General features: G+C 37.4%; 1 protein-coding gene across 11 annotated transcripts in view; it reads left to right on the top strand.

Moving 5' to 3' along the window:
• The window catches only part of WDPCP (WD repeat containing planar cell polarity effector), a 204,289-nt gene that overhangs the window by 81,743 nt on the left and 96,057 nt on the right, over window positions 1-26,489 (top strand). For all 11 annotated transcript variants that reach the window (XM_070732544.1, XM_070732543.1, XM_070732539.1 and 8 more), the window contains 4 exons: window positions 7,834-8,025; window positions 9,407-10,013; window positions 15,537-15,725; window positions 19,766-19,889. In XM_070732544.1, the coding sequence (XP_070588645.1) occupies window positions 7,834-8,025; window positions 9,407-10,013; window positions 15,537-15,725; window positions 19,766-19,889 (1,112 nt within the window). The remainder of the gene's footprint in view (window positions 1-7,833; window positions 8,026-9,406; window positions 10,014-15,536; window positions 15,726-19,765; window positions 19,890-26,489) is intronic.

Below are 26,489 nucleotides of genomic sequence, written 5' to 3'. Positions count from 1 at the left end.
AGTATTTCTGCACTGGGTTGCCCCTTCTTAGATAAACCAATTATTCAGCACTCACTTTCCCACAGTCTTTACCCCTTCATATTGCAAATGATCAAACATGATGAAGGAAGCAAATTGCTGGCATGACAAACTTCTTCCCTTCCCTTTTGTTCTTATTTATTTAAATTATTTAATTTAGATAGTCTCCCAACTTACAATAAATATAAATCTTTATTTATTTATTTATTTATTTATTTATTTTATTCTATTTTTATGCCGCCCTTCTCCTTAGACTCGGTAGCTTACAACATGTTAGCAACAGCACTTTTTAACAGAGCCAGCATATTGCCCCCACAATCCGGGTCCTCATATCTAAATATCTAAACAAACAATAAAAATCTAAAATCATTAACAATAACAAATATTAAAACATTAAAAATTATCTAAATAGCTAAAACAAAATTAATAGATGAAGAGATAGTAATAGTAATGAAAACACTTTACCAATTCACCCATCCCCTGAGGTCTCCAGGCTTGCTGGCATCTCCGGGTCCCGTCGACCAAACAATGTTGTTTGGCGGGCCCCAGGGGAAGAGCCTTCTCTGTGGCGGCCCCTCTGGAATCAACTCCCCCCAGAGATTAGAACGGCCCCCACCCTCCTTGTCTTTCGCAAATTACTCAAGACCCACCTTTGTCGCCAGGCATGGGGGAGTTAGGATATTCCTTCCCCTAGGCCATTACAAGTTATGTATGGTATGTTTGTGTGTATGTTTCGTTTTTATAATAAGGGTTTTTAGTTGTTTTATTAAATTGGATTGTTACATGTTGTTTTTTATCATTGTTGTTAGTCGCCCCGAGTCTGCGGAGAGGAATGGCATACAAATCCAATAAATAATAAATAATAATAATAATAATAACCAGATCTGAAGTGACCATCTGAAATCTAGAAGCAATAAAGCCATCCTCACCACGGGTGAGGGAGAAAAAAGATTCCACAGTGCGGGTGCCACAGCAAAAAAGGCCCACCTTCTAGGCCCCACCAAATGTAGCTCACTAGATGACAGACCCATTACATACTCTTTCTATTAGATCTGGTGGGGTGGGTGGATGAAATCAGAGTGAGGCAGTAATTTAACTGGTAGCGAAGCCATTATTATCCATACAATTTGCTTCAAAAGCAGGATTTTTTCATTCCTTGACTAAAGAAAAAGGCATTACAAAGTACCGTTATCTATACAAAAGGAAGAAAGGAAATGTTGCAAAAAGTGGGAATAAGCTTTGTAATCCTATTTTTATTTTTTTATCTATAATTTATTTTAATAAAATTGATAGTCATTAAAAAGCTTCCAAGGTAGCGTTACAAAAATAGCAGGAAGGTATATCCAGTATAATAGTATTGTTCTAAAATTAAATTGTGCACTATACTCAGCTACACAATATGTATTGGCGTAGGTATCCTGGTTGCTGTTAGTTATAAAACTATTCTTTTCTAGCTAAGGCTAATTTTGAAAGATTGGCAGCAAAAAACAAAGCTGAAATTAATATAAATAGTTGAAGAGTTATGCAAAATTAATATATAGTTTAAAGTAGTTCTAGTGGGTAACAAACTTCAGTATCTAATAGATTGAGAATTCCATGCTATCAATGTTCAAAGCCATTATAGTTGTTTCAGAATTTTATAACATGCCATAACTTATTCTTCCAAACTCTCAGCACCATAAAGCATTAAAATCTTTGGATAAATCATTGCTGTTTTGCCTGTTTTCATTTTCATAGCTTTTTAAAATCACTTTGCTGAACTGTGAGAAGACAGAGTATAAAGAGTTAATGTTTACTAAGAGAAAACAGTGGTAATTACTTTGATTCCAGTTCCTTTTGATGTGTATTCAGGGGATGAAGAGGTCAATAATATTATGACCATGCAAATAGAAAGGAGTTCTTTTTGGCCATAAAAACCAGCAAAGGATTATTAAAGCATTAACCTTGATTTTTAATGGGCCTTGGTTGAGTGGTGAGATCACAATTTGGATGAGTCTGATTATTTACTAAATACAATACATAAATGCAACGGGTTCTTAACACCCATTGCACTCTGGCATTATCGCATTACTGCCATCCTTTGTTGCCTTGCAGACAGGAATATGAAAGCAATCTGTCATGTAGTGAGACTGGCTCCAGAAGCATTTCTCTGATAAGAAGACCCCCTGCCCTTTGCTTGTGTCTGGTCCAGTAGGCTTAGCCATGCGCTTAATCCCCAGAAAGTGGTTCGATTATTGCTGACCAGCAATAGCAAGATAGTTTTTTTCCACTCCCCCCAGCTATCAACCTTCCATTAATTCCTTAAGCAGAAATGTGGTGCAATCTATATTTCCTTGGCATGTGTCACCCAGATGGTGTACGTTCATGTTTTCAAATAATCATGCTCCAAAATAATATAGTTTGAATAACAAAAGAATAGAATAGAAGGAATAGAACTAAGAAATTCTCAAAAAGCCACATAAACATTATACATAGTTTTGTCACTCATCCATATTACTTGGCAAAAATTGTATCTCTTATTAGAATAATTGGTGTTCTTAACCCTGGAGGAAAATACATGATACATACAGTACTGTATATATATCCTATATATATCCTATATATCCTATAGATAGATAGATAGATAGATAGATAGATAGATAGATAGATAGATAGATAGATAGATAGAAAGAAAGATATATATATGTGTGTGTGTGTGTGTGTGTGTGTGTGTATATATACACACACACTATTCATATATTGTAAATCACCTTTTAATGTTCAGTGTTATATTTGAAACGAGTAGCCCTTTTCCAATACTTTTGGTCAGTATAGTGGAACTTAATACATTAGTAGCTTTAAATCCTTACACATAGGTCGATGCTGTCAAGCAACCACAACTGTACATTTTAGTATTGATTGGAGTCACAGCAGTAAATTCCTCCTTAACTTGTATGCTTCCCTGTCCATATCTACGACTAGGAGTTTTATGTATTCTCACAGACACAGAAATATAGAAATGAAGAGAAATAACATATATCATGTATTTGTCAAATTTATTTTTAAAAAATCTCCATATTATTTCAAAATTAATTTTACATTAGAAGTCTGTATTGGGTGCAAAAATCAAGAGATTTCATAATGACACTGATGTCAGTGAAAAAATAATCTTTAAAAGCTCACATTGCAATCAAAATAACTGAAACATGAGATTCGCGCTCACAATATGAGAAACGCTTTACTTATGAGCAGTGGTTTTGGAAAACACGTCAACAAAGCAAAATATATATCAATGTTAATTTGTGTGTATATTTTAATTAAAGTGATTTAAATCCATTCTTCCAAATTCATAAAAGCACATCCTGAAAACATTTTTTACTAACATAATAGTGGTGAAAATTTTATTAACCATCTTCACTTTGGAGAAAAAACATTATCACCTAAAGGAACTTTGAAAAGGATACCAGAAACCTCATTCTCACCTATCTGCATTCTTATATTCATTCATTCATTCATTCATTCATTCATTCATTCATTCATTCATTCATCATCATAACAATAACAACAATAACAACAACAATAACAACAACAACAATAATAATAATATAACAACAACAGCATTAATGATAATAACATCAATAATAACAACAACAACAACAACAATAATAATAATAATCGTCCCCGTGTGAGATTTTGCTACCTGCAACAGGGGCAAGAAGCGAAATTGTGCTCGATCCACCACTTGCGCACCAGAGCCGTAGAGCTCCGCCCAATTAACTGTACTGGCAGGAGCCCACCACTGGTTGCAATGTCCCAGGATCATGTGATCTCCTTTTGTGATCTTCTGACAAGCAAAGTCAATTGGGAATCCAGATTTACTTAACAACCATTTATAAACTTAACAACTACAGTGATTCACTTAACAATATGGCAAGAAAGGTAGTAAATTGAGACAAAACTCACTTAACAATTGTCTTACTGAATAACAGAAATGTTGGGCTCAATTGTGATCATAAGGACTGTCTGTAGTCTCAATAGAAATAGCTTCATTTCCTTGTTCCAAAAAGTATCATGTAATTACTACTTGGCACATTCAAAGGCAGTTGGTTCCATCCCCATTAAGATACAGTGATACCTTGTCTTACGAACTTAATTGGCTCTGGGACGAGATTCTTAAGGTGAAAAGTTTGTAAGATGAAACAATGTTTCCCATAGGAATCAATGGAAAAGTGATTAATGCGTGCAAGCCCAAAATTCACCCCTTTTGCCAGTCGAAGCGCCCATTTTTGCGCTGCTGGGATTCTCCTGAGGCTCCCCTCCATGGGAAACCACACCTCCGGACTTCTGTGTTTTTACGATGCTGCAGGGGAATCCCAGCAGGGGAATCCCAGCATCGCAAAAACGAGCGCTTCGCTGGCAACGGAAGTCCGGAGGTGGGGTTTCCCAGCAAGGGAAGCATTAGTGAAATTGCAGCATCGCAAAAACACTGAAGTCCTCGAAACCCCACCTCCGGACCTCTGTATTTTTGCGATGCTGCGCTTTCACTGAGGTTCCCCGTCGCTGGGAAACCCCACCTCTGGACTTCTGTTGCCAGAAAAGCGCCCATTTTTGCGCTGCTGGGATTCCCCTGCAGCATCACAAAAACACGGAAGTCCGGAGGTGGGGTTTCCCAGCGGGAGGAGCCTCAGGAGAATCCCAGCAGTGCAAAAATGGGTACTTCACTGGCAACGGAAGTCTGGAGGCGTGGCATCCCAGCAGTGGCAGTGGGGTTGTAAGGTGAAAATAGTTTGTAAGAAGAGGCAAAAAAATCTTAAACCCCGGGTTTGTATCTCCAAAAATTTGTATGACGAGGCTTTTGTAAGACGAGGTATCACTGTACTATATGATATACTAAATACATATAGATAATATATATCATTCTAATTCTTTCTGTTCAAAGTTCCTCCCACTTTGTTGCTTTAATCCTATTCTGAAAACGCTTTCGCATACAACACTCATGGTTCATATAGCTAGACACCTGAAGAGCAAGGAAAGGAAAGACTTTTCAGAAAAGCAAAGAAATAATGGGATTTGTGGAATGATCAGACCCCCTAGAGGCAAAAGAAGCATTTGTAATAAACAGAGGAGCAGGAAGACACGGGGAGGTGGGGGGGGGGGCGGAGGGTGCAGGGGCAGAATAGGGGAAGAGGAAAATATATTTTGAACTGGTGGGAGAATATCAGCAACTGGGTAAAAGAAGGATTTTTTTTTTAATGGAGTACAGTTTAAGGTTTAATATAAGTATTCTTTCTTTCCTGTCCTTTTTCTATTACAATTTGCACATGGTTTAATTCCTCCAATTCATGAATGGGTTTGGTTTGGTTTGGGTTTTTTGCTCACAATTTAGGAGAGGGAAATTTGCATCCTCTCATCCAATAGCATTCTTTCATTCTCCCAGTATAAATTTTGCTTTGTGTCAATGTATGTACCTTATATACATATACATATATACACATCTAACATCTTTTGGCTATTAAAGTGGAACAGGCTTTCTTGCCTACTCAAAGGGGTGTAACAGTTTTGTATGACTTTTATGTATGTGTATGTTGTTATGCACATACAAAAATACTCCATGAAAATGTATTTTGTGGATTTTGGGGTGTTCTGAAAGTTTGTACACCTTTGCCACTTGGTGTAAATCAGAGTGTCATTTGAGTCCTACTTATATGTAACAGAATCTGACTAAATGGACAATACTAAAGTTTGGCCTTTATTTCATTTATTTTGTAAACAAAATAATTAAATATCCAATGTACAGATGGGAAAACCATTATATTACATTTAATTCAATTAAATGGATAACTAAGGCTTAGGAGGCATTTCAGTAAACAATGATTTGGGCCAGCCTTGCCTCTACACTCAATTTGGCTACCATCATCACAGTAAAATTTGTACCTTATGATATTTAGAAGCACAAAAAGTATAACTGAAGGCCTCATAAAAAGACAACTGATAATTATCAATTAGGAAAACTGTATAAACTCATTTTAAACATTCTGATCTCAGCCAATCACTATCAGACACGATCTTATAATATGTTTTGGCACAATAGTGAATCTTCCCAAAAGTGACCACCTTATCAGTGCCACTAAAAAGCCATCATAAAATTATTAAGGAATCATAAAATTATTAAGAAATACAGAAAGATCTAGAAAGATTAGAACTTGTTGGCTCAAACTAACAAAATGAAATTTAATATTGAAAAAAGCAAAATCTTACACCTAGGTTAAAAAAAAACCTAAGACACACATACAAATTGGGAGACACCACACTTAACAGCAGTGACTATGAGAGAGATCTTGGAGTCTTGGTGGATAACCAACTAAATATGAGTCAGCAATGTGCAGCGGAGGCTAAAAAAGCCAACACAATCTTCAGCTGCATTAAAAGGGGGATACATTGCGAACAGGGGGATACATCCAATTGGAATGCATTGGCTGTCAATTGGTTTCCGGACGCGATTCAAAGTGTTTGTTATGACCTATAAAGCCCTACATGGCATTGGACCAGATTACTTATGGGGCCGCTTTCTGCCACATGAATCCCAGCGTCTGGTTAGGTCTCACAAAGTCGGCCTTCTCCAGGTTCTGTCAACTAGACAATGTCGCTTGGCGGGACCTAGGGGAAGAGCCTTCGACACATTCAAAAGGAAATTTGACTTCCCTCTGACTGGGGTGATGTAGGGTTTCCTGCCTGAGCAGGGGGTTGGACTGCAAGGTCCCTTTCAACTGTAATAATAAATAAATAAATAAACCACAAAAAAACCCCTCAGAAAAACATCTGTATATCAGCAGGCATCATTCCCATTGACAAGCAGAGAGAGTAAAATGGAATTCATGGGAAAATGGCAACATAAAACCTTTGCTTATATGAATGATTTCTCTTTAAATGTACTGAAAAACACCTGGATGACCCCAGGCTTCTAGAGGAATATTTTAGGGACAAATGATTTAAACATGGATTTTTTTTTCCAGGCTATATATGTAGTTTAACTATTAGAAGTCAAATGCTGCCTTTCACATACCAACTGTCAGGCATCAAAGAGTCATGGTTTGAGTATGCTGTTTTAGACTTGGATCAGTTGCCATCACTGAAGATATTATGAATTTTGGTTAATTTAGGTTATAGTATTACATAAATGAAACAAGAAGCCATCTTTTAATAATAAGTATTTGTTTACTTAAATTCTTCATATATTAATAGGACCCTGATGTGATAATATTCATATGCAAAAGTTGAGAACATCCTTAGGAGGGTGAACACTTCTGCTTAGAAACATCCATGTCTATAGTATGTATATACCCATCCACAATATACAATTTACTTATATTCACACATGCCTTAGTATAGTAAGAAGCCCTGCAAATGTAACACTGAAGACTTTCTTATATCTAAGTAATAGTACAATCATAACACAGTACAGCCAAGATTTCTGTACTTCCAACTCATTCATATTTTTAATACTTTTTGGAAGACTTTATATATATTGAAACTGAGGAGAGAGAGAAAAAAACCCAATTGTCTAAATGTATTTGACTGGCACATTATAAATCCGAATGAATTATATTGTTATCTTTATTCTGCTGTAATTTTGAGTTATTGCTATAAATGAAATCCTAAGACTGAGAAGTGAGAGATAACTTATAAGACATGCTGAAAACAGTGCTATCGGTGAACCTGAACTAGGAAATAAGGTTTAGGTATAATCAGGTTTTATATATTTATTTTAGTATGTAAAATAAATCCCATATATTTGCTTGGTAATTTTACATTTGCCCTGCATTTTTTTTTACTCAGATATTTTACATTGATATACCAGGATTCGGAAACAGAAGGATGAAGCGTCATTTGACAATAAATAATGTACAGAATATGGTTATTTGCTGGTGGTCTGCTGCAAAGGATGAACTTTGGCCTTGGTCCCCAGTGTCTAGCAAAAGAGAGAGAGCCAACTTGCTACTCTTGAAATGTGAACATGGCAACTTAGAGGTAATCCTCTAAATCTCTAAAATGGATATTTGTTTTACCCATTTAGCTAAAAAGGCTCTAGAGTGATTTTGTAGCAAACAAGTAAATCCCTGCCCTGCGTTTCTAGCCTAAATGATGCAATGTAAAGTGGAAAGGAAAGGAAGGTCTAATATGGGGAAAGTTCTCATAATGACCAGTTTAAATTAGTGCTATATCAAAATATTTCAGTCCAAATATGGCAGAAATTGAAACTTGCCTACAGTTATTAGGAATTATGTCTTTGATAAGAAGTAATTCCTATTAATATTTTTATGTATCTGAGGAATCTTATTTTAAGGATCATTTGATTGAAGGATTTTAGAGGTGGGTTACAGAAAACAAATATACACCTTTGACCTCACTCTCTTTGTTTTTAATTGTTCATCCCTTGACAGATATACAGAAAGAAAAATTGAAGGGACATTTAGCAGAGTTTTTTAGGTTCAGTAGAAATTGAATCTCGGTTCAGAGAGAAGAAGAATCAAATGGAGTCGGAATCTCACAAAAACTGCTCAATTCTTTCGGAGAAATAATACCTAAAAGATTCAGTGCCTCTTGTTGATCTGATACTTTATTTGGGATAAATTTTTTAGTTATTTAAAGAAGTGCCTACTTTTACTTTGATATAGCAATTTAATTTTCTTAGTTTCTTTTTTGGCTGTCCCTATTTAGATGAGATGGGTAGCAGTTAACAATAGTTCCTTTAGATTCTGGCCTTGGTTTTTGATGGGTTTTAGAACATCATTCACATTTTCAACTCATTAGCATGAATATTGGTTATTATTTACTGTTTTAATGTTATTTTGTTCCTATGTTTAAACTTGCTGAACCTAAAGGAGAGTTATGAAATATATTACATCACTATAATTTAATCTGTTTAATATAGCTGAGAAGGGACTAATAAATGTTCCATAGGGACATTTCTGTTTTTATTGGAACTTTTAAAAATAGAAAGAGCATAATTAAATTATTCATAAATGGATGAGTATGTATGCATTATAAAATAAAATAATTATATTTTAGTGTCCTTTGATTTTTTTTTTTCACAAAGTCAGGCCTATTTTTACTAGGGAAAAATTTGGCTCCAGTTAATTACACCCACAAGAATATGTACCTTAAACCGAAAAACAGTACACACTATAAGCTATATATTAACCTATAAATGAAACTATATACACTGATATACAAGCCTAATTTGAGGCACAATTAATGTCACATGATTTACCAGATAATAAAGTAAAATAAAACTCATATCTGTCAATTTATCTTGTTATGAATTGTAGCATTTTTTAATTTATAGTACTTGTAAATTAATATATGCTATTTCAACACACTATAATTCTGCATATGGGTTGTTTTTCAGATTCTGAGTTATATTCAAACAAATGAGGATCCACTTGATGTCCGATTTAGTATGTGCAATCCAAATCAGTTTCATACCGTAGAACAATCTGCAAGTGCAGACCAAAAGCCCATGGTTTACAGCTGCATTTATGAATATGTTAGGAATAAAGTTCATTGTGTAGCAATCACCAAAATACCTTTAACATCCAAGGCCATCAGCTGTTGCAGGAATATTACAGAAGACAAACTAGTTCTGGGTTGTGAAGATTCTTCAGTAGTTCTGTATGAAGCCTACCGTCAAGTAACTCTGGCAACAGAAGCAAAACTGCTACCTGCCTTAATGTGTTGCCACCCTAATGCTGCCATAATTCTTATTGGTAGTTCTCAAGGAGAACTACAGTTATTTGACATGGCACTGTCTCCAATTAAAATGCAGCTTTTAGCTGAAGATTTCTCACCAAAATCGACTCTACAATTCAGTGAAAATTTTGAGATATCCAGCAGTCTCACTCAAATCCAATGGGCTGTTCTGCAAGATTCTTCACAGGACATAGATCTGAATAAACATGATCTTCTATTGTTTAGATTTGACAAAGGACCTATTGGAGTGCTTCATTTCAAAACTGGTAAGTTTATTTGGCAGTTAATGGCAAATTCAATGTTTATGTTTCATCCGTAGATATAATGTTTCTGCTTTTTAAAAAGATTATTTTTCAAAAAATTAAGCAAGAAAAGTAAAAGAACCAGAAGAAAACAATCCAAGATTATATTGTTGATAATTGGAATGAATGGTTGGGCTGAACTTGTTGATTCGGAAGAAATCCGAAGAGAGATGCGTATCACATTTTTCGGAGTATAAGATGCACCTGAATATAAGGCACACCTTGGTTTTGGGGGGAAGAAAATAGGGGGGAGGGAAATTCTGCCTACCAGATATTCATCTGGCTAGCGTCCTTAGTCTGGTCAGCTTCAGTGCATTAGTTCACTTTTGAGCGTGCACACGTTTTATTCCCTGATTGGAGGGAAAAAACAGCTTCTAAAGCACAGCTGGTCATCAGAGAGAGAAGCAATGAGAAAAGCAGGCGAAGCACGGAAGATCGCTTCACTCACTAGTGCTTTGTTACGGCTGAAAAACAGTTTATAAAGTACAACTGATTGTCGGAGGGAGCAGCAGGCAAAGCGCAGAAGATCCCTTTACTTGCTAGCGCCTCATTAGGGCTGAAAAAAAACTTTGAATAAGCTACATTTGGAGTATAAGACACACCCAAATTTTCAGCCTCTTGGTGGTGGTGTGGGGGAATGCGTCTTATACTCTGAAAAACATGATATTTAAAATATTTGTATTTTATGTGAGTCATCTGTCTCAGCCAGTGAAAATAATTAGAAAATAATACAGATGAAATCCACTGTTGTGCAAGAAACTTTGATTTATGAGAAGGCCTTTCTCATCTTGCCCCTTGCTTTAAATCTGCTGCAACAGAATGGGCAATTCTCCCAAATTAATTTTGGGAGCTGGAGAGACAAATATCTTTCTCCTAATTATTTCACAGGTCTCTGGATTTTATCCAGCACCATTAATATTCCATCTAAAAAATAGTTTTCAAGCAAGTGTGGTTGCAGATTTGACCAAATACATATGTAGGTAGGTAGGTAGGTAGAAACTACTCCGCAAGCCATTCTAATTATTGTCTGTATCCCACCTATTATGTATACAATATAATAACAACTTTCAGCATATGTCAGCTTTATATTTTTAAAAAATTGTCTTGTTACATTGTTTAACAGGAAAGCTTGTACAATAATTTGTGAGATAAATTATTCTATCTTGTCTAGTATTTTAACAGTCATAGATGTTTATTTGGAAAGCTAATTAAAACAGTTGGCTAATGTATTCTCAAATGTTACATATTTTTAAATGCTGTTAATTTTTTTTTGTTACCTGTCTACCAGAAGGCAATTAGACTCTACCTACCTTGCTTTTCTTTGTTTTCCCATGTGGCTTTGCTCACAACAATTTTCTAAAAAGCACAGCTTTACTTTTCCTATCTGTAGCACATTTATGTTCTTAACTGAGAGAAACATGCTCTCAGTGCAGGGATTTAGAGGCCTTTCTGCTAATTGCCAGCTTGTAAACTTAATTGGGCTGTCTCCCTGGGCACTGTTCCTAAATCAATTAGGCCATGAGTTGGCTGTCACCTTTCTTACCAAAGTAGGTCATTTGGAAATGCATGACCCAAAAGAAATTAGACACCCAAAAAGGAAGCTGTTGACCTCTGTGATTGAAAGCTGCAATATGTTTTTTTTTTAAAAATGCTGTTATATTTTCAACAATAATTTCTCAGGTTTCATGCATTAGGGATGATTGTCCTATTCTGATCCAGTTTATTAGAAAAATTAGAATGTAACATAAATCTGAGATAACACTCGCATTTTCAAAATTTACTTAAAACTTACAATTTTATGACGTTAAACACATTACAAAAAAATAGAACAATATTCCCATGGGGACAGATAGAATAAAGTCCATAAAGCTAAAAAATATATAATTCTAGGAAGATGTGTGATCATAATTAATAAGTCTGAGAGACCATAGGCTCCACAAAAGCCATTGAGGTGAGCTCTTTTTCCAAGTCTTCTGAGAGTGGAATCAATTCTCTTTTTCCAAGTCTTCTGAGAGTGGAATCAATTTATGGTGCAAGCTTTGGTTTATCAGTAAGACAAATAATATTTCGGTTTTGTCCATTCATTTGGCATGTAATCATTCTTAAGTATTTAAAAGTGCTATCAGTTTGAGGATCAGAGTGTGCGTCTCATGTTGAAAGCTGCACTAAATAGGACCAAAGTCTTTTTGGGGAAAAGTTTTTAGTATTTCCAAGATGTGATATTGATGATTTATGCATCTGCAAGTTTTAAGCAAACTGTTTTGGCTCTCTGCCACAAAAGTAGATGGATCGAGGAGCCACAAAAGGGATCTTTCATACTGCGTTATTTCTTTCACTCCTGTCTAAAATGAAATGAGAAACCACCTATCTTCATAAAGACTCTAGCATTCCCCCACTCCCTTACTATCATTTCTTCTTTTCTTTATTTGCCAATACAGGTAGTCCTCAACTTACGACCGCAATTGAGCCCAAAATTTGTGTTGCTAAGTGAGACATTTGTTGTGAGTTTTGTCCCATTTTATGACCTTTCTTGCCACTGTTGTTAAATGAATAACTGCAGTTGTTAAGTCAGTAACATGGTTGTTACAAGGGGATACATGACCCCAGGACACAGCAACCATCATAAATATGAACCAGTTGCCAAGCATCTGGATGTTGAACATATGACTATAGGGATGCTGCAACTGTCATAAGTGTGAAAAACATGTCACTTTTTTGGGTGCTGCTGTAACTTCGAACAATCACTAAATGAAAACTGAGGACCACCTGTAGTTGTTCTCTTCTCCCCTAGACATCTGTAAATTTTTTCTGATGATTTCTTGTAGTAGAAAAATTAAGAAAATAATTTGAAACAGGGAGGATTGGATTGGAATGAAAAGGAAGTAGAAATTTAGAGCTAAAGTATTTTGTGTATTATTGTAGTCAGATCTTCTAGTTACAACGTGCAACTTCTCGTGATCACATCTGAATATAATATTCAGACCACTTGTTTGGCTTCTAATAGCAACTGTGATATGTCACCAGTGTTATCTTCAACAATATTCTTCCTAAATATACAAATTTCAAATTTTGATAATACAATGCATGAACATACTTATTTCTTGAGTGTTTTTCAAATATCTGATTGATGCCAGTATCTAACCAATAGGGAGCTACTAAAGATATCTGCCTTCACTTTTATTACATCTCTAACATTAATTAATTAATTAATATGGTGGCATAGCAGTCTAATTAATTAATTAATTAATTAATTAATTAATTTTCCTTCTATGCCGCCAAATCCCAATGGAACTCAAGGCGGATGAGAATAAGAATAATAAGAAGAAATCCCCGAGTCTTCAGAGAGGGGCGGCATACAAATCTAATAAATTGAATTCCAATCAATTTTTTAAAAATCATCCATTAAAATGCCTAATATTCTCTCAAAATAATGTTTAATTAATTAGACACACTTGAAATTTTATTTCTTTATTTTTATCCTATCTTTATCATTTCTACAAATAACTGAAAGTGGCAAACATATCCAACACACTTTCTTCCTTTTATTTCCCCCACAAGAATTCTGTGAGATGAGTTGGGCTGAAAGAGAGTGTAGCCTCAAATCACTCAGTTGGCTTTCATAGCTAAAGCGGGACTAGAACTCACAGTCTACCATATTGTAATCTGATGCCTTAACCACTTGATCAACCTTTTAAAATGTGAAAATAGTGATTTTCCTATCTAGGCTAGTCTCATTCTCTTATTTCATTTTTTTTTTGTCCACATTTTTGTAATTTTAGTAACTTTAAATTGTAAATTTAGTTTCATTAACGCATGCCCCCCCTCCAATAAACAAACTTTCCAGAAATCTGGATTGTTAAAGTTTAGGGTTATTTTATAATCTTTCAAACGTTTTAATGATATAATTATTGGCTCAAGATTACCATATTTATATGAAAACTGTATATTTGAGAATAAGATGGTAGGGGTTTCTTTATTTCATAAGAAATTAACTATTCATTTTTTAAAGTGTAAGCAACATAGGCATTCTCTCAAAATATTTATTACTTCAATGGCCATGGCCATTTGCACTGTATTTACATTTCCCACACATTTGGGAATATTTTTAAGAGTCATTTAAAAGATCTAAAATTTGATTTATATTTATATTCTGATCCATTAAGGTCCTTAACTATCACTGGATCATCACATTTTGATTACATAGCAGATAATCCCATCTGAACCACCCAAGCAGAAAAATTAAAATAATACATTTTTATATATAACAAATTCTAAAGGATATCCAATTTTCTTTACTTGTACCATAAATTCAGTTTTCACCATATCAAAAGATTTTTCTGCATCTAGTGATATCAAAATGTCTGTTTCATTTGATCCAGAATATACTTATAATAGATCTACTATGTATTGTTGCTTATCCCTCCTGCAAACAACATCAATATTTTATTTCATGGAGATTGGAGTAGAACCAGATTGTAATTAAAGTTCAAATATCCAGAAATTCAAAAACCAGAGATTGTATTGATAGGCAACAATAAGAAAAGACTAAACTTCCTTAATGTTACATAGTGAAAATGTAAATCAAAGGTAGTGGAATTATGGATGGCCAGTAAAGCCCACAAAGTATCGTATTTTCCCTGTAGAACAGTGGTTCTCAACCTTTCTAATGCCGTGACAGCTTAATACAGTTCCCCATGTTGTGATGACCCCCAACCATAAGTCTAGCACCAATTCTCCTGACAGAGCTTTAAGCTGATTGGCCGGAAATCAGAAGGATACCCTCACTATAAATGCCTGATTGGTCAAATTGTAAAAATACATTCGCCAGAATAGAAGCTTTAGTTCCTAACACCATGGGAAATTTGTTTTTTCCCATGGTCTTAGGCATCCCCTGTGAAACGGTCGTTCAACCCCCAAGGGGGTTCTGACCCCCAGGTTGAGAAACACTGCTCTAGATGCTCTCTTTTCTTCCTGAATGCTACTGATTTTGTATAAATTGAAAACAGTACTATCATGAACGTTCCAATTTTGATAGCTCCAACACAGCTATATAAAATATATGAATGTGGTAAAGATGCATTTGTTAATGTGCACTTAATATTGTTTGATAACAGAAGGGGTGTCTGCACATGAAATATGTACTGTATAATCACACTCAAATTACAGATAAAAACAAAATCTATTGGGTGGTCATATCAATCTTTCAGTCCACAGGCAGAATGCTATATATTTGAACTTTAGTAATTTTCACTCCAATCATTTTGCTAATATTGATACAGCCTTGAAATTTTTTCTTCTGTTTTTATTCTCATAGGAGGCAAGCAAAAAGGAAATACTATTTACCAGTGCATCTGCCCAAAGTGCACACTATATATTTCAGTGGGTGGAAGAAAGACAATCAGACAGACATATACTTGGTGAAACAAATAAACATACGGTAGTTAGGTTTCACTGGAATAACTTTTTTATTCTTACTTTGTGTGGCAGGTGTCAGTCCAAGAGGACAGCTTGGCCTTGTAGAAATCATTCAGGAATATATTAATCAAGATGAAATATATGAGGCAATTAACATCTTGAATGGAATGAACTGGAATACAGTGGGTCATCACTGTTATGTAAGCCTATGTGCCATAATAAACTATCTGCTTCGACAAAAGCTGACACACATTAGAGAAGGTTTGTTGGGCTGTGTCTGATAAATATCACTATCTTTCAATTAATGGTAGAATGTTAATTTTAATGTATGACAATAATTTGTTGCTTGTATCCTTGAGATTTATATTGATTGTTTCCTAGTATGGATTTGATTGCTTATTTTTACCCTATGACTATCATTAAGTATTGTACTTTATGATTTTTGATGACCGTATCTTTTCTTTTTATGTACACTGAGAGCATATGCACTAAAGACAAATTCCTTGTGTGTTCAATCACACTTGGCCAATGAAGAATTCTAAATCTAAAATTCTAAATCAAGTTGAGCAGGTTATAATTAAAACATTGCAAAATAATGTACAGTGATACCTCATCTTACAAACGCCTCGTCATACAAACTTTTCAAGATACAAACCCGGGGTTTAAGATTTTTTTGCCTCTTCTTACAAACTATTTTAACCTTACAAACCCACCGCCGCCACTGGAATGCCCTGCCTCTGGACTTCCGTTCCCAGTGAAGCACCCATTTTTTGCACTGCTGGGATTCCCCTGAGGCTCCCCTCCATGGGAAACCCCACCTCCGGACTTCCATGTTTTTGTGATGCTGCAGGGGAATCCCAGCAGTGCAAAAACGGGCGCTTTGCTAGCAACAAAAGTCCGGAGGTGGGGTTTCCCAGCGAGGGGAACCTCAATGAAATCGCAGCATCGCAAAAACACAGAGGTCCACAGGTGGGGTTTCGAGGCAAAAGGGGTGAATTTTGGGCTTGCACGCATTAATCATTTTTCCATTGATTCCTATGGGAAACATTGTTTCGTCTTACAAACTTTTCACCTTAAGAACCTCGTCCCGGAACCAATTAATTTTGTAAGACAAGGTATCACTGTATGTACTGATCTTTATGTTGAAAGCAACTTGTGTTACAGAATCAATTTTTCAGTGTAAATATATTGGTATAGTGTAGAGTTGAAGGTGCCGACCTAGAAACCAAGATACTTTCAGTTCTGGTCCTCTCTTAGGCATAAAAGCCAGCTGAATGACTTTTGGCCAGTCATTCTCTCCACCTAGCCCACCGCATAGGCTTGTTGTAGGGAAAATAGGAGGCAAGAGAATTATTTTAAGGATGCTGACACCTTGACTTTTATGGTAAAAAGTGGGATAAAAACCTCATAAATTTTATTATTGGTTCCTTGCACAGTCAGCCAGATCTTTAGACCAGATTTGGCATTTTTATCTATCAGTAACTGTCAAGTCTTTCGAAAGGATCTGGGATAAGCAGATGTTGTTTGATGGTGTTAAAGGTGCCTTTTGCAATTGACTGGTGGTGATTTTACAATGCTGATGGCGTTCAGGTGGTCCAGATGTTTTGGAATTGCATCCAGGGTGCCTATCACTATTGGTACTATCTTTTGCCACTGTCATTCTACTTCTATTTGCAAGTCTTTGTATTTTGTGGTTTTCTCCAGTTCATTCTCTTTTATTCTGCTGTCTCCAGATATTGCAATGTCCACTAACCAGACCTTTGCTTATCAACAATGTTAATCTGGGATGTCTTGTGGTACATGCTTGTCTATTAGAATTCTAAAAGTCCCAAAGGACTTTAGCGTCTTCATTTTCTATTCTTTGTCTTTTCTGTGGTCCCATTAGTTATTTTCCCAGGATTTAGATAGGAAAAGTAATAAGTAAGAGAACCTCACGGCTTGTCTCTGCACGTAAGTACAACTAGGCACCAAACACTTCCCTGGAGAAAAGGAAAGTGCTAGAGGATATTGTGAACAGCAATTTTTAGAAAAATTGCTTGCTGTTGAAACATGTGTCAGGGCTATGAGGCTGAGACCCACAATCCTTATGCTATAGAAGAAGAAGCACTTATGACATTCTATATCATTGACAGAAATTTCTACGTATGATTAGCATTTATCCTTAGAAAATTTCAAGGAATACTGAAAAGTGGAAAGGTGTGGGACCTTTTGGTTTGAATATGTATGTTTTATAAATAAATTCTTGCTTCTATACTTCTCCCAGTATGCAATATATTAGACATGTAATTTATGCCATGTGAGATTTATTCTGAAGAAAACCTAACAAATCTGTCATAGTAATTTGTTTACCCGATGTCAACCATGAGAAATCAAGAACGATACAAGTAAATGCTCAAAGCAATTTCTTTATTGCATATTTGCCCATTGACAAAATTTTGCCCAACTGGAGCATACTCTGCATAACTATCTGATAAATGCTGACTAGAAATTAGGGAGGATCCCTCCTAGGCAGCTTCCTACATGCATAGCAATGGTTCAAGGCTGAAATTTCTCTTTACATTCCCTTATCAGTGCCAGATTTTACCATACCAGATTTGTTTTAATCTAGATTTAAATTCATTTTAACCATTTTGGTTATCTTCAAGGTCTTGAGAGAACTAGATTTTAAAAAGAATAAAACTATAATTGCAATTGTATTTAATCCATGGTCAGGTAGCCCGGATTATTTCAAAAGTGTAAAACTTGTTGTAAGGAAAAACAGGAGCTTTATGGCAGTAATGTTTATTAAAATATTTAATTATATTTCCGCAGATCATGTATGGGCCTTCCTTTGAAGAGTCTTTGACTATTTAAAATTTGATTTGTCCATCTGCCTTAATAGGCAGACCTATATCTGAAATCAAATTGTATCCACAATTTTTTTTTAAAAAAAATCCTTTTTTTAAAGGAAGGAATTTAATACATCATTCATTTAAAAGTAATTTGCATGACATACCATTGATTGGTTAAATATGTGCATTAGTGCTTGCATTTATTTACTTCTAAATAATAGTAGAAATGATGGGGAAGACAGAGTGGGAGGAATAGTTGAAATATAATCAAGAATGTAATCCTTGGAAAAATTAATTGGAAAGAATATTGTTTAATTTTAAACTTATGCCACATTTCACCTTTATTCACGCTACATAGATATCCAGAGAATGCAAGTTGTGTGAAACTCCTGTCTGCAGCAGCCACCGTACTTTGTATTATTCCTACTTTGTGGTAATTGTAGTTCTGGTGTTTCAAAAAATTTGACATTAAGAAGCTAGAAAGATTCATTCCATTCCATAAACAGTATAATGATACCTTAAGCAAAATACCTCATCATATTGCAATCTGCATGGAAAACCTGTTGAAAACCCAAATCTTGGCTATTTATGAAAGAGTTGAGGGAAAAATTAATCCAAAGAAAGCCAAGAAATTGCTGCCAAATAATATTGCTAAATAGCCATGAGACCCAGATACCATTGGAGGCACAAATGTGAATGATTTGTAGTTCATCAATCTTAACAAAACTAATAATACTGTTATCTTTATTTAACGTGTATATTTTGGCAGAAGGGAAAAGAACATACTGGCAAGTTTCCCTTTTTTCTGTCCTACAGCAGGTGGCACGCAGCTACTATTGCAAAACTTCCAATATTTCAGAAAGGAAGTAACATCCATATTGCACATTATAGTAAAGCTGAAAGTTTGCACTTAGATACTCTATTATCATGGCATATTAAGATATGACTCATCTTGTAACTACTGAAGCCTGCCAACCAATACTGAAAGCAGAAAAACATTCCTACAATTATCAATGCTTCTTTTGGAGGTACTGAAATACCTACAGAGGTCAAGTCGCTTCCCCCAGGGGCTAACCTTGGAAAAGATTTTTATCTGTGGGACAATGGAAAAGTTCTGACAAGCTAAGTCAGAGCAGGAAGGATAAAAAAGGAGATTGCTTTTTACCAGGAAAAACCTTTGCTTGAAGTTTAGCATAGTCATTAATCATTCTTGCCACGTTAAAATAATTAGAGATCCATTTATTCTAAGATACTGACAGATTTTTGTTATTACTCCAAATCATCATAGGTGCTGCCTGAAATGATTGTTCATACATAGATTTGTTTCTGTACTGTCACTTTTAAAAAAAAACTTATTCTTCCGAGCTGTAGATTCATTTGAAAAGCTTGGCTATTTGAAGACATATGTCCATATTTCTTGAAGGGAAGGTATTCAATTTGTTTAACTGCCGTTATGTTTGAATTCCACAGCACAGCTGGAGACAACTCTTGGGACATTTTATGCACCAACCCGACCTTTGTCTGAGACAACAGTTTTGGGATACAGGGACCAGATCAGCAGATATGCACGAAGATTCTTCCACCATCTGCTCAGGTGAACAACTATCCTGATTTTTTTCAACTTCAAAGAATTTATACTATTTCCATAAAAAATTATTGAAGCATTTAACATATTTTCTAGAAGACTCACAAAAATAATTCAGTGATATTTTGGCTCATTTAAACTATGTGCTCTGTTTTCAGCATACTAAGATTTTGTATCTCACTTATTCGTTTTATTTCCTTTATTTGTCATTTTAATCATCAAGAAACTCTTAAGTGGCTTACAACCTTACTGTTCATAAACAAGATTAAAATAGCCAAAAATTGTAAAAGATTGTTTAGTTAAATATTCCTATGCCAGAGAATCATAAAACTTGTACAATATTACCAAGGACATCATCTTTCATAGTCATTATTTACAATATGTCACAGAAGTGAGTACACCCCTCACAGTTTGTAAATATTTAAGTGTATCCTGAAGAAATGACACTTGGCTACAGTCTAAAGTAGTGAGTATACAGCTTGTATAATAGTGTAAATGTGCTGTCCCCTCAAAATAACATAACACACAGCCATTAATGTCTAAACTGGCAACAAAAGTGAGTACACCCCTAAGTGATAATGTCCAAATGGGGCCCAACCTGTCAACATTTTATGTGGCCACTATTATTTTCCAGCACTGCCTTAACTTTCTTGGACATAGAGTTCACCAGATTTTCACAGGTTGTCACTGGAGTCCTCTTCCATTCCTCCATGATGATGTCATGTAGCTGGTGGATGTTAAATACTTGCACACCTCAACCTTCTGTTTCAAGATGCCCCACAAATGCTCCATAGGTTAAAGTCTGGAGACGTGCTTGGCCAATCCATCACCTTTACTCTCAGCTTCTTTAGCGAAGCACTGGTTATTTTGGACGTGTGTTTGGGGTCGTTATCATGTTGGAATATTGCCCTGCGATCCAGTCTCCAGTATGTCACAGTGCATGTTCTCTCAATGAACTGTAGCTCATGCAGCCCCAGACCATAACATTCCCACCACCTTGCTTGATTGTAGGCAAGACACCTTTGTCTTTATACTCCTCACCTAGTTGCCACCACACACGCTTCACACCATCTGAACCAAATAGGTTTATCTAGGTCTCATTGGACCAAAGGACATGGTTCCAGAAATTTGCAGGAAACTGTTTGCAGGCTTTCTTGTGCATCATCTTTAGAAAAGGCTTCCTTCTGGAACGACAGCCCTGCAGACCAATTTGATACAGCGTGCGGCATATGGTCTGAGCACTGACAGGCTGACCCCACCCCTCACCCCCTCAATCTCTGCAGCAATTCTGGTACCACTCATACGTCTATTTCCCAAAGCCAGCCTCTGGATATAACACTGAGCATGGGCACTTAACTTCTTTGGTCGATCATAGCGAGGCCTGTTCTAAGTGGAACCCGTCCTGTTAAACTGCTGTATGGTCTTGGCTGTATATTAATGTGCACACAATTCCTTTTGTTGATAGCTTAAGTACAGTTAACTTAGTTGACTTAAATATGACTTAAATATCCTTAAATATTCTAGATGAGAACACTTTTTTAGAAAATATTTTGAAAGAGAAAATTAATAAATGTAACGTTCTTAGGAATTTCCACCTCATTGTAAAAACATATTCCTTTATACTGTTTTGACTATGTCAGCTGATGTGAAAATATGGTTGGTTTAAGCAGTTAAGAATGGTTCCGGAATATTAATGTAACATGTATCTGGTGGTATTATGGCGCAGACGGTAGTTTTTAAGCACCTAAATTATGCTTTATACCCAAAAGCTAATTGAGAGTTTATTCAGGTGTTAGTATCAAAAATAACTTTCAGGAAAAAGATTTAACAAGAATCCTGAAATCTGTTAATAGACATCCTTTTTTTAATACATTTTAGCTTATAATCACTTTGTAAAGGTAATCAAAATGTATTGATGTCAATATGATTTCAAGACAAAATGAAAAGGCTGCTTTGTTCTATAAAACTCTGACATAACGAGATGTTAAATTTCTGGGTTTGGGTTTTTTTTTAAGATTTCATCCAGTAAAACATTAAATTTTTCATTCTACAATATTTTTAGGTCAAGGCAGTTAATCTGACAGTTTTTATCTTGTGTAAATACTTTGATGCCATATGGCTGTGAAGGCACACATGCTGGAAGTGGCACACAGAGCTATCTCTCCAGGCATGCAGAGCTATTGCTTGTTGCTCTTCCAGGGTCCAGTGCACTGGTCTTCATGGAGGGGGAGTGCCATAAACCAAAAGAGCAGCCGCCTGGGGCACATGTGCACGCCAAGAACATTATCTTCTGTTTCCAGCGCACATGCATGTCAGCTACCTGGTCTCCTGGATTCCGACCAGCTGGCTAGTGCACATGCATGCACCGGAAACCGGAAGATCATATTTCAGCTACTCTTTTGGTTTCTGGTGCTCCTGCATGTGTGAAGACCAGCTAGCCAGTGCACAGGAACCCAAAAGAGCAAAGAGAGCAGACCAATCAGGATGGGATGGTGCGGAGCTTTCCTCCATCCATGCACTGATATGCATCTGCAGCAATGACATGCCCCCGCAGTCCAGAGAGGCTGGCCAGCTTGGATTCATGGGGCAGCGGGGAAGGGTTTGCTGGCTGGGTAGCTAGCCTCTCCATTCTTGCGCTACAGCTTCCAGTTTGGATGCTGAAGCAGCCAGGAGGAAAAGGAGGAGGAGCCACTGTCGGGGGGTGGGGGCATGCTGTCCCAGGAGTACCAGAGGAGAGTGTAGCATGGAGGCACTGTCAAGGGGTAAGAAGCATGCTGGCCAGGAAGCAACCAGGAAAAGGGGGCTGCTCTAGCTTGTTCTCAGTGACGGGCTGGTGGAGTGCTTCATCCCAGCCAGAGTTGGGGTGAAGCTCTCCCACCTGCTAGAGACGACCCGCAGGAATGCCGATGCCCTTTACCTCCAAGATTGGGAAAGGGCTCTATCTTTCCAGCAGAGGGGGGTGGCATTCCCCATCCAACTGGGTCACCGGCGAGGACCCCGAAAGGCCAGGCAGAGCCAGCACATGTACACTAGACCAGAGGTCCCCAACCTTTTTTGCACCAGGGACCGGCATTAAGCTAGACCAGTTTTCCATGGCCCGGTGGGGGGGGGGGCGCTTTGGTCATATGGGGGTGGGGTTCATTTCCTTCATTTCCTCTTTCTCTCATTCCCTCTTTCTATCCTTTCTATCTCTCACTCTTTCCTTCTCTCCCTCCCTTTCTCTCTCTTTCCTTTCTCTCATTCCCTCTTTCTATCCTTTCTATCTCTCACTCTTTCCTTCTCTCCCTCCCTTTCTCTCTCTTTCCTTTCTCTCATTCCCTCTTTCTATCCTTTCTATCTCTCACTCTTTCCTTCTCTCTCTCCCTTTCTCTCTCTTTCCTTTCTCTCATTCCCTCTTTCTATCCTTTCTATCTCTCACTCTTTCCTTCTCTCCCTCCCTTTCTCTCTTTCCTTTCTCTCATTCCCTCTTTCTATCCTTTCTATCTCTCACTCTTTCCTTCTCTCCCTCCCTTTCTCTCTCTTTCCTTTCTCTCATTCCCTCTTTCTATCCTTTCTATCTCTCACTCTTTCCTTCTCTCTCTCCCTTTCTCTCTCTTTCCTTTCTCTCATTCCCTCTTACTCTCTATCCTTTCTATCTCTCACTCCTTTCTCTCCCTCCCTTTCTCTTTCTTTCCTTTCTCTCATTCACTCTTTGTCTCCTGGGGCTGCCTGCGCCTGCCCTGCACCCCCCACCGCGGAGGGAAAGCATTTGGTATCGGCACCGCCAACCCCCCCTCCACGAGCAGCAAAAGCCTAAGCGGCGGGGTGCGCCCTTTGCATTTCGGCATTGGCGCTCTCCCCTCCACGAGCAGCAAAAGCCTCAGCGATGGAGCAGAAAGGCAAACGACGCGATCAGTCGCTGAGGCTTTTGCTGCTCCTGGAGGAGAGAGCGCCAATGCCGAAATGCAAAGGGCGCACCCCGCCGCTTAGGCTTTTGCTGCTCCTGGAGGGGGGGAGGATTTAATCCTCCCCGCCCCCCCGGCAGCCAAACCTCGCTGAGGCTTTGGAGTTCGGGCGATCCGACGGAGTTCCCGCTCCCACCAACGCTCTGCAGCCGCGCCAGAGCCACCGCCACGAGAAAGCTTTCCAAGACCCATCAACGTCCCGCTGGAAGCTGCCCTCCCGCCAGCCGCGCCGCCCCGGAGCCCCGAAGGCTCGCAGCAGAGGGAGGCAAAGCGGCGCGCGGCAGCCACAACAAGCCCGCACTTGTTGCGCGATGGGAGCGCGAGGACGACCGCAGGCGCGACCCGGGCAGCCTTTCGACCGACTCGCTTTCGCCGCGCCCGGATAGCGGCGGCGTCTCCTGGGGCTGCCTGCGCCTGCCCTGCACCCCCCACCGCGGAGGGAAAGCATTGCCGAAATGCACCCCGCCGCTTAGGCTTTTGCTGCTCCTGGAGGGGGGGAGGATTTAATCCTCCCCACCCCCCCGGCAGCCAAAGCTAGCTGTCAGCGGCGCCGCGGACCGGCTGAAAAACCCCAACGGCCCGGTCCCGGTCCGCGGACCGGCGGTTGGGGACCTCTGCACTAGACAACTGATTGCAAGCCAGAAACTGAAAGAGCAAGTGGCTAGCATGTATGTGCACACCAGAAACTGGAATATTATCTGCTTTTGGGGTTTCTGGCGCACACGCATTTTCCCATTTCAACACTCAGTGTTAAAAATGTTCAGGCATGGTCCTGTTTCAGCACTCGGTGCCTAGAAAGTTTGCCAACGCTGCCACATAGTATGTGAACCAAGTACAAGAGAATTACTTTCCCATTGATATTTAATTTTATGGTATTACTCCAAAAGAAATTGGTGTCATTAGCCATCAAATCTCAAAAATATTGTATACTTTTCCCACAAGGTTTTCACAATTTTGGCCACTACAGTTCACATTGTAATCAAAAATAGGTAAAAGAGGGGAATATCAAGAAGAGTTATGTACATTTTGAAACTGGTTGTACTTGCAGATAATAAGTCGTACAGCATTGGATTATGAAGGGTTTGTGTCTTTGAAGATGATCAGGGAGTCACATATCATTTTCTATTTCCCACATTCAAAATGACAAATGCTTCCCTATATTATTGCTCCTTCTCTCCTTCCTTCCTTCCTTCCTTCCTTCCTTCCTTCCTTCCTTCCTTCCTTCCTTCCTTCCTTCCTTCCTTCCTTCCTTCCTTCCTTACTCCTAATGGCTTTAAATCAGAATGTCAAATGCTTGAATCTAGAATGTGTCCATAAATGTTCTAATCTACTGTACTTTTTAAAATTGTTGGCCCGTCATATCTGCACAATAGAGATTTACAATAGGATGCTATAGGATTGCCTTAGGGTATAGACATGCAACTTTTAAGAATGCTTTTAAGTTTAATAATCACTAGAATGCTAAAGCTAGAACAGACAAAAGGCCAAAGACAATTAATGTAACATAACTGATTTTTAAGGTTGAGCAAAATAAATGTGAAACAACAAGTTCTTATCAGCATTTTTAATTAACATCCGTTTTCAAAGCAGAGTATTTTGGAAGTTTGATGGATTGTGCCTATATAGAAAGATGAAAGATAAACAGTTAGAACTAAGAGACAGTGAAAGTTAACAATTATTTCTAACTTAGAAACAAAGACAAGCAATTTAAGCAATGTCCCTACTCACAAACACATCATTAGAGGAAAATGAGAATGATATTGTATGTGAAAATTGAAAATGAAATAAGAATCTAATGTCAAGAACAAAGCCATCTTAGTTAAGATCAATTGCAATTGCTGAAATGAATACATTACCCATGATAAATTATTTGTTGGAAATTATTCCTATTATAGTCTCTGAGACATTTACAAGAATGAGAAGAAATTTGTCAACAAATTTATATGGAGTGGGGAAGGACCCAGATGAAACTAAAAACAGTATAAGATTCAAAAGATAGAAATGATCTTGCTCTTCCAAATTTTAAGGTATAGCAAAAAGCATGTTTGTAGTCATGGATAACAGTGGATAAAATTCTCTAACAGCAAAATATGAATACTGGAAGGAGTCGGCCTAATTAATGGACTTGGTAATATATGTGGTATAGAACCACAAAGGAGGATAAAAATTTAGAAACAAATGATCAAAGTTTATTTTTAAAAATGGAATTTTACAAAGAAAATAATAAGCCTAACAATTTCAACATTAGTCTTTCGTTCAAATGCCTTCCATGTTGGAGCTAGTTACGGTAAGAAAAAATGAATTACCAACGCAGACATGATTCACTCCGATCCAAGGGATAGATTAAAGACACAGAAAGAAATATTTGTGAAGGCCATAACTATATCATAGCTGGGCTTCGTGCTGTTGTAAAATGGAATGTTTGCAACTGTCATTTCTTCCTAGTATATAGTGTGGGGGTGGAGATTTGGTTTGAATGTAGCAAATAGATTGGGTGATTATGTTTCAGTGATCTGATTGGTTGATGTCATCATAATTATTAGAAGGATTGACATGGTGATTTTTATGAAGTGTTTTTTGTTTAAGGCTGGTTTCCAAATTTCAAAATTCCAAATTCATAATTATTAGAAGGATTGACATGGTGATTTTTATGAAGTGTTTTTTG

The sequence above is a fragment of the Erythrolamprus reginae genome, chromosome 1, assembly GCF_031021105.1.
Source record: "Erythrolamprus reginae isolate rEryReg1 chromosome 1, rEryReg1.hap1, whole genome shotgun sequence".
Lineage (NCBI taxonomy): Eukaryota > Metazoa > Chordata > Lepidosauria > Squamata > Dipsadidae > Erythrolamprus > Erythrolamprus reginae.
The sequence above is the reverse complement of the archived record's forward strand: the minus strand, read 5'-3'. Positions and strand labels throughout refer to the sequence as shown.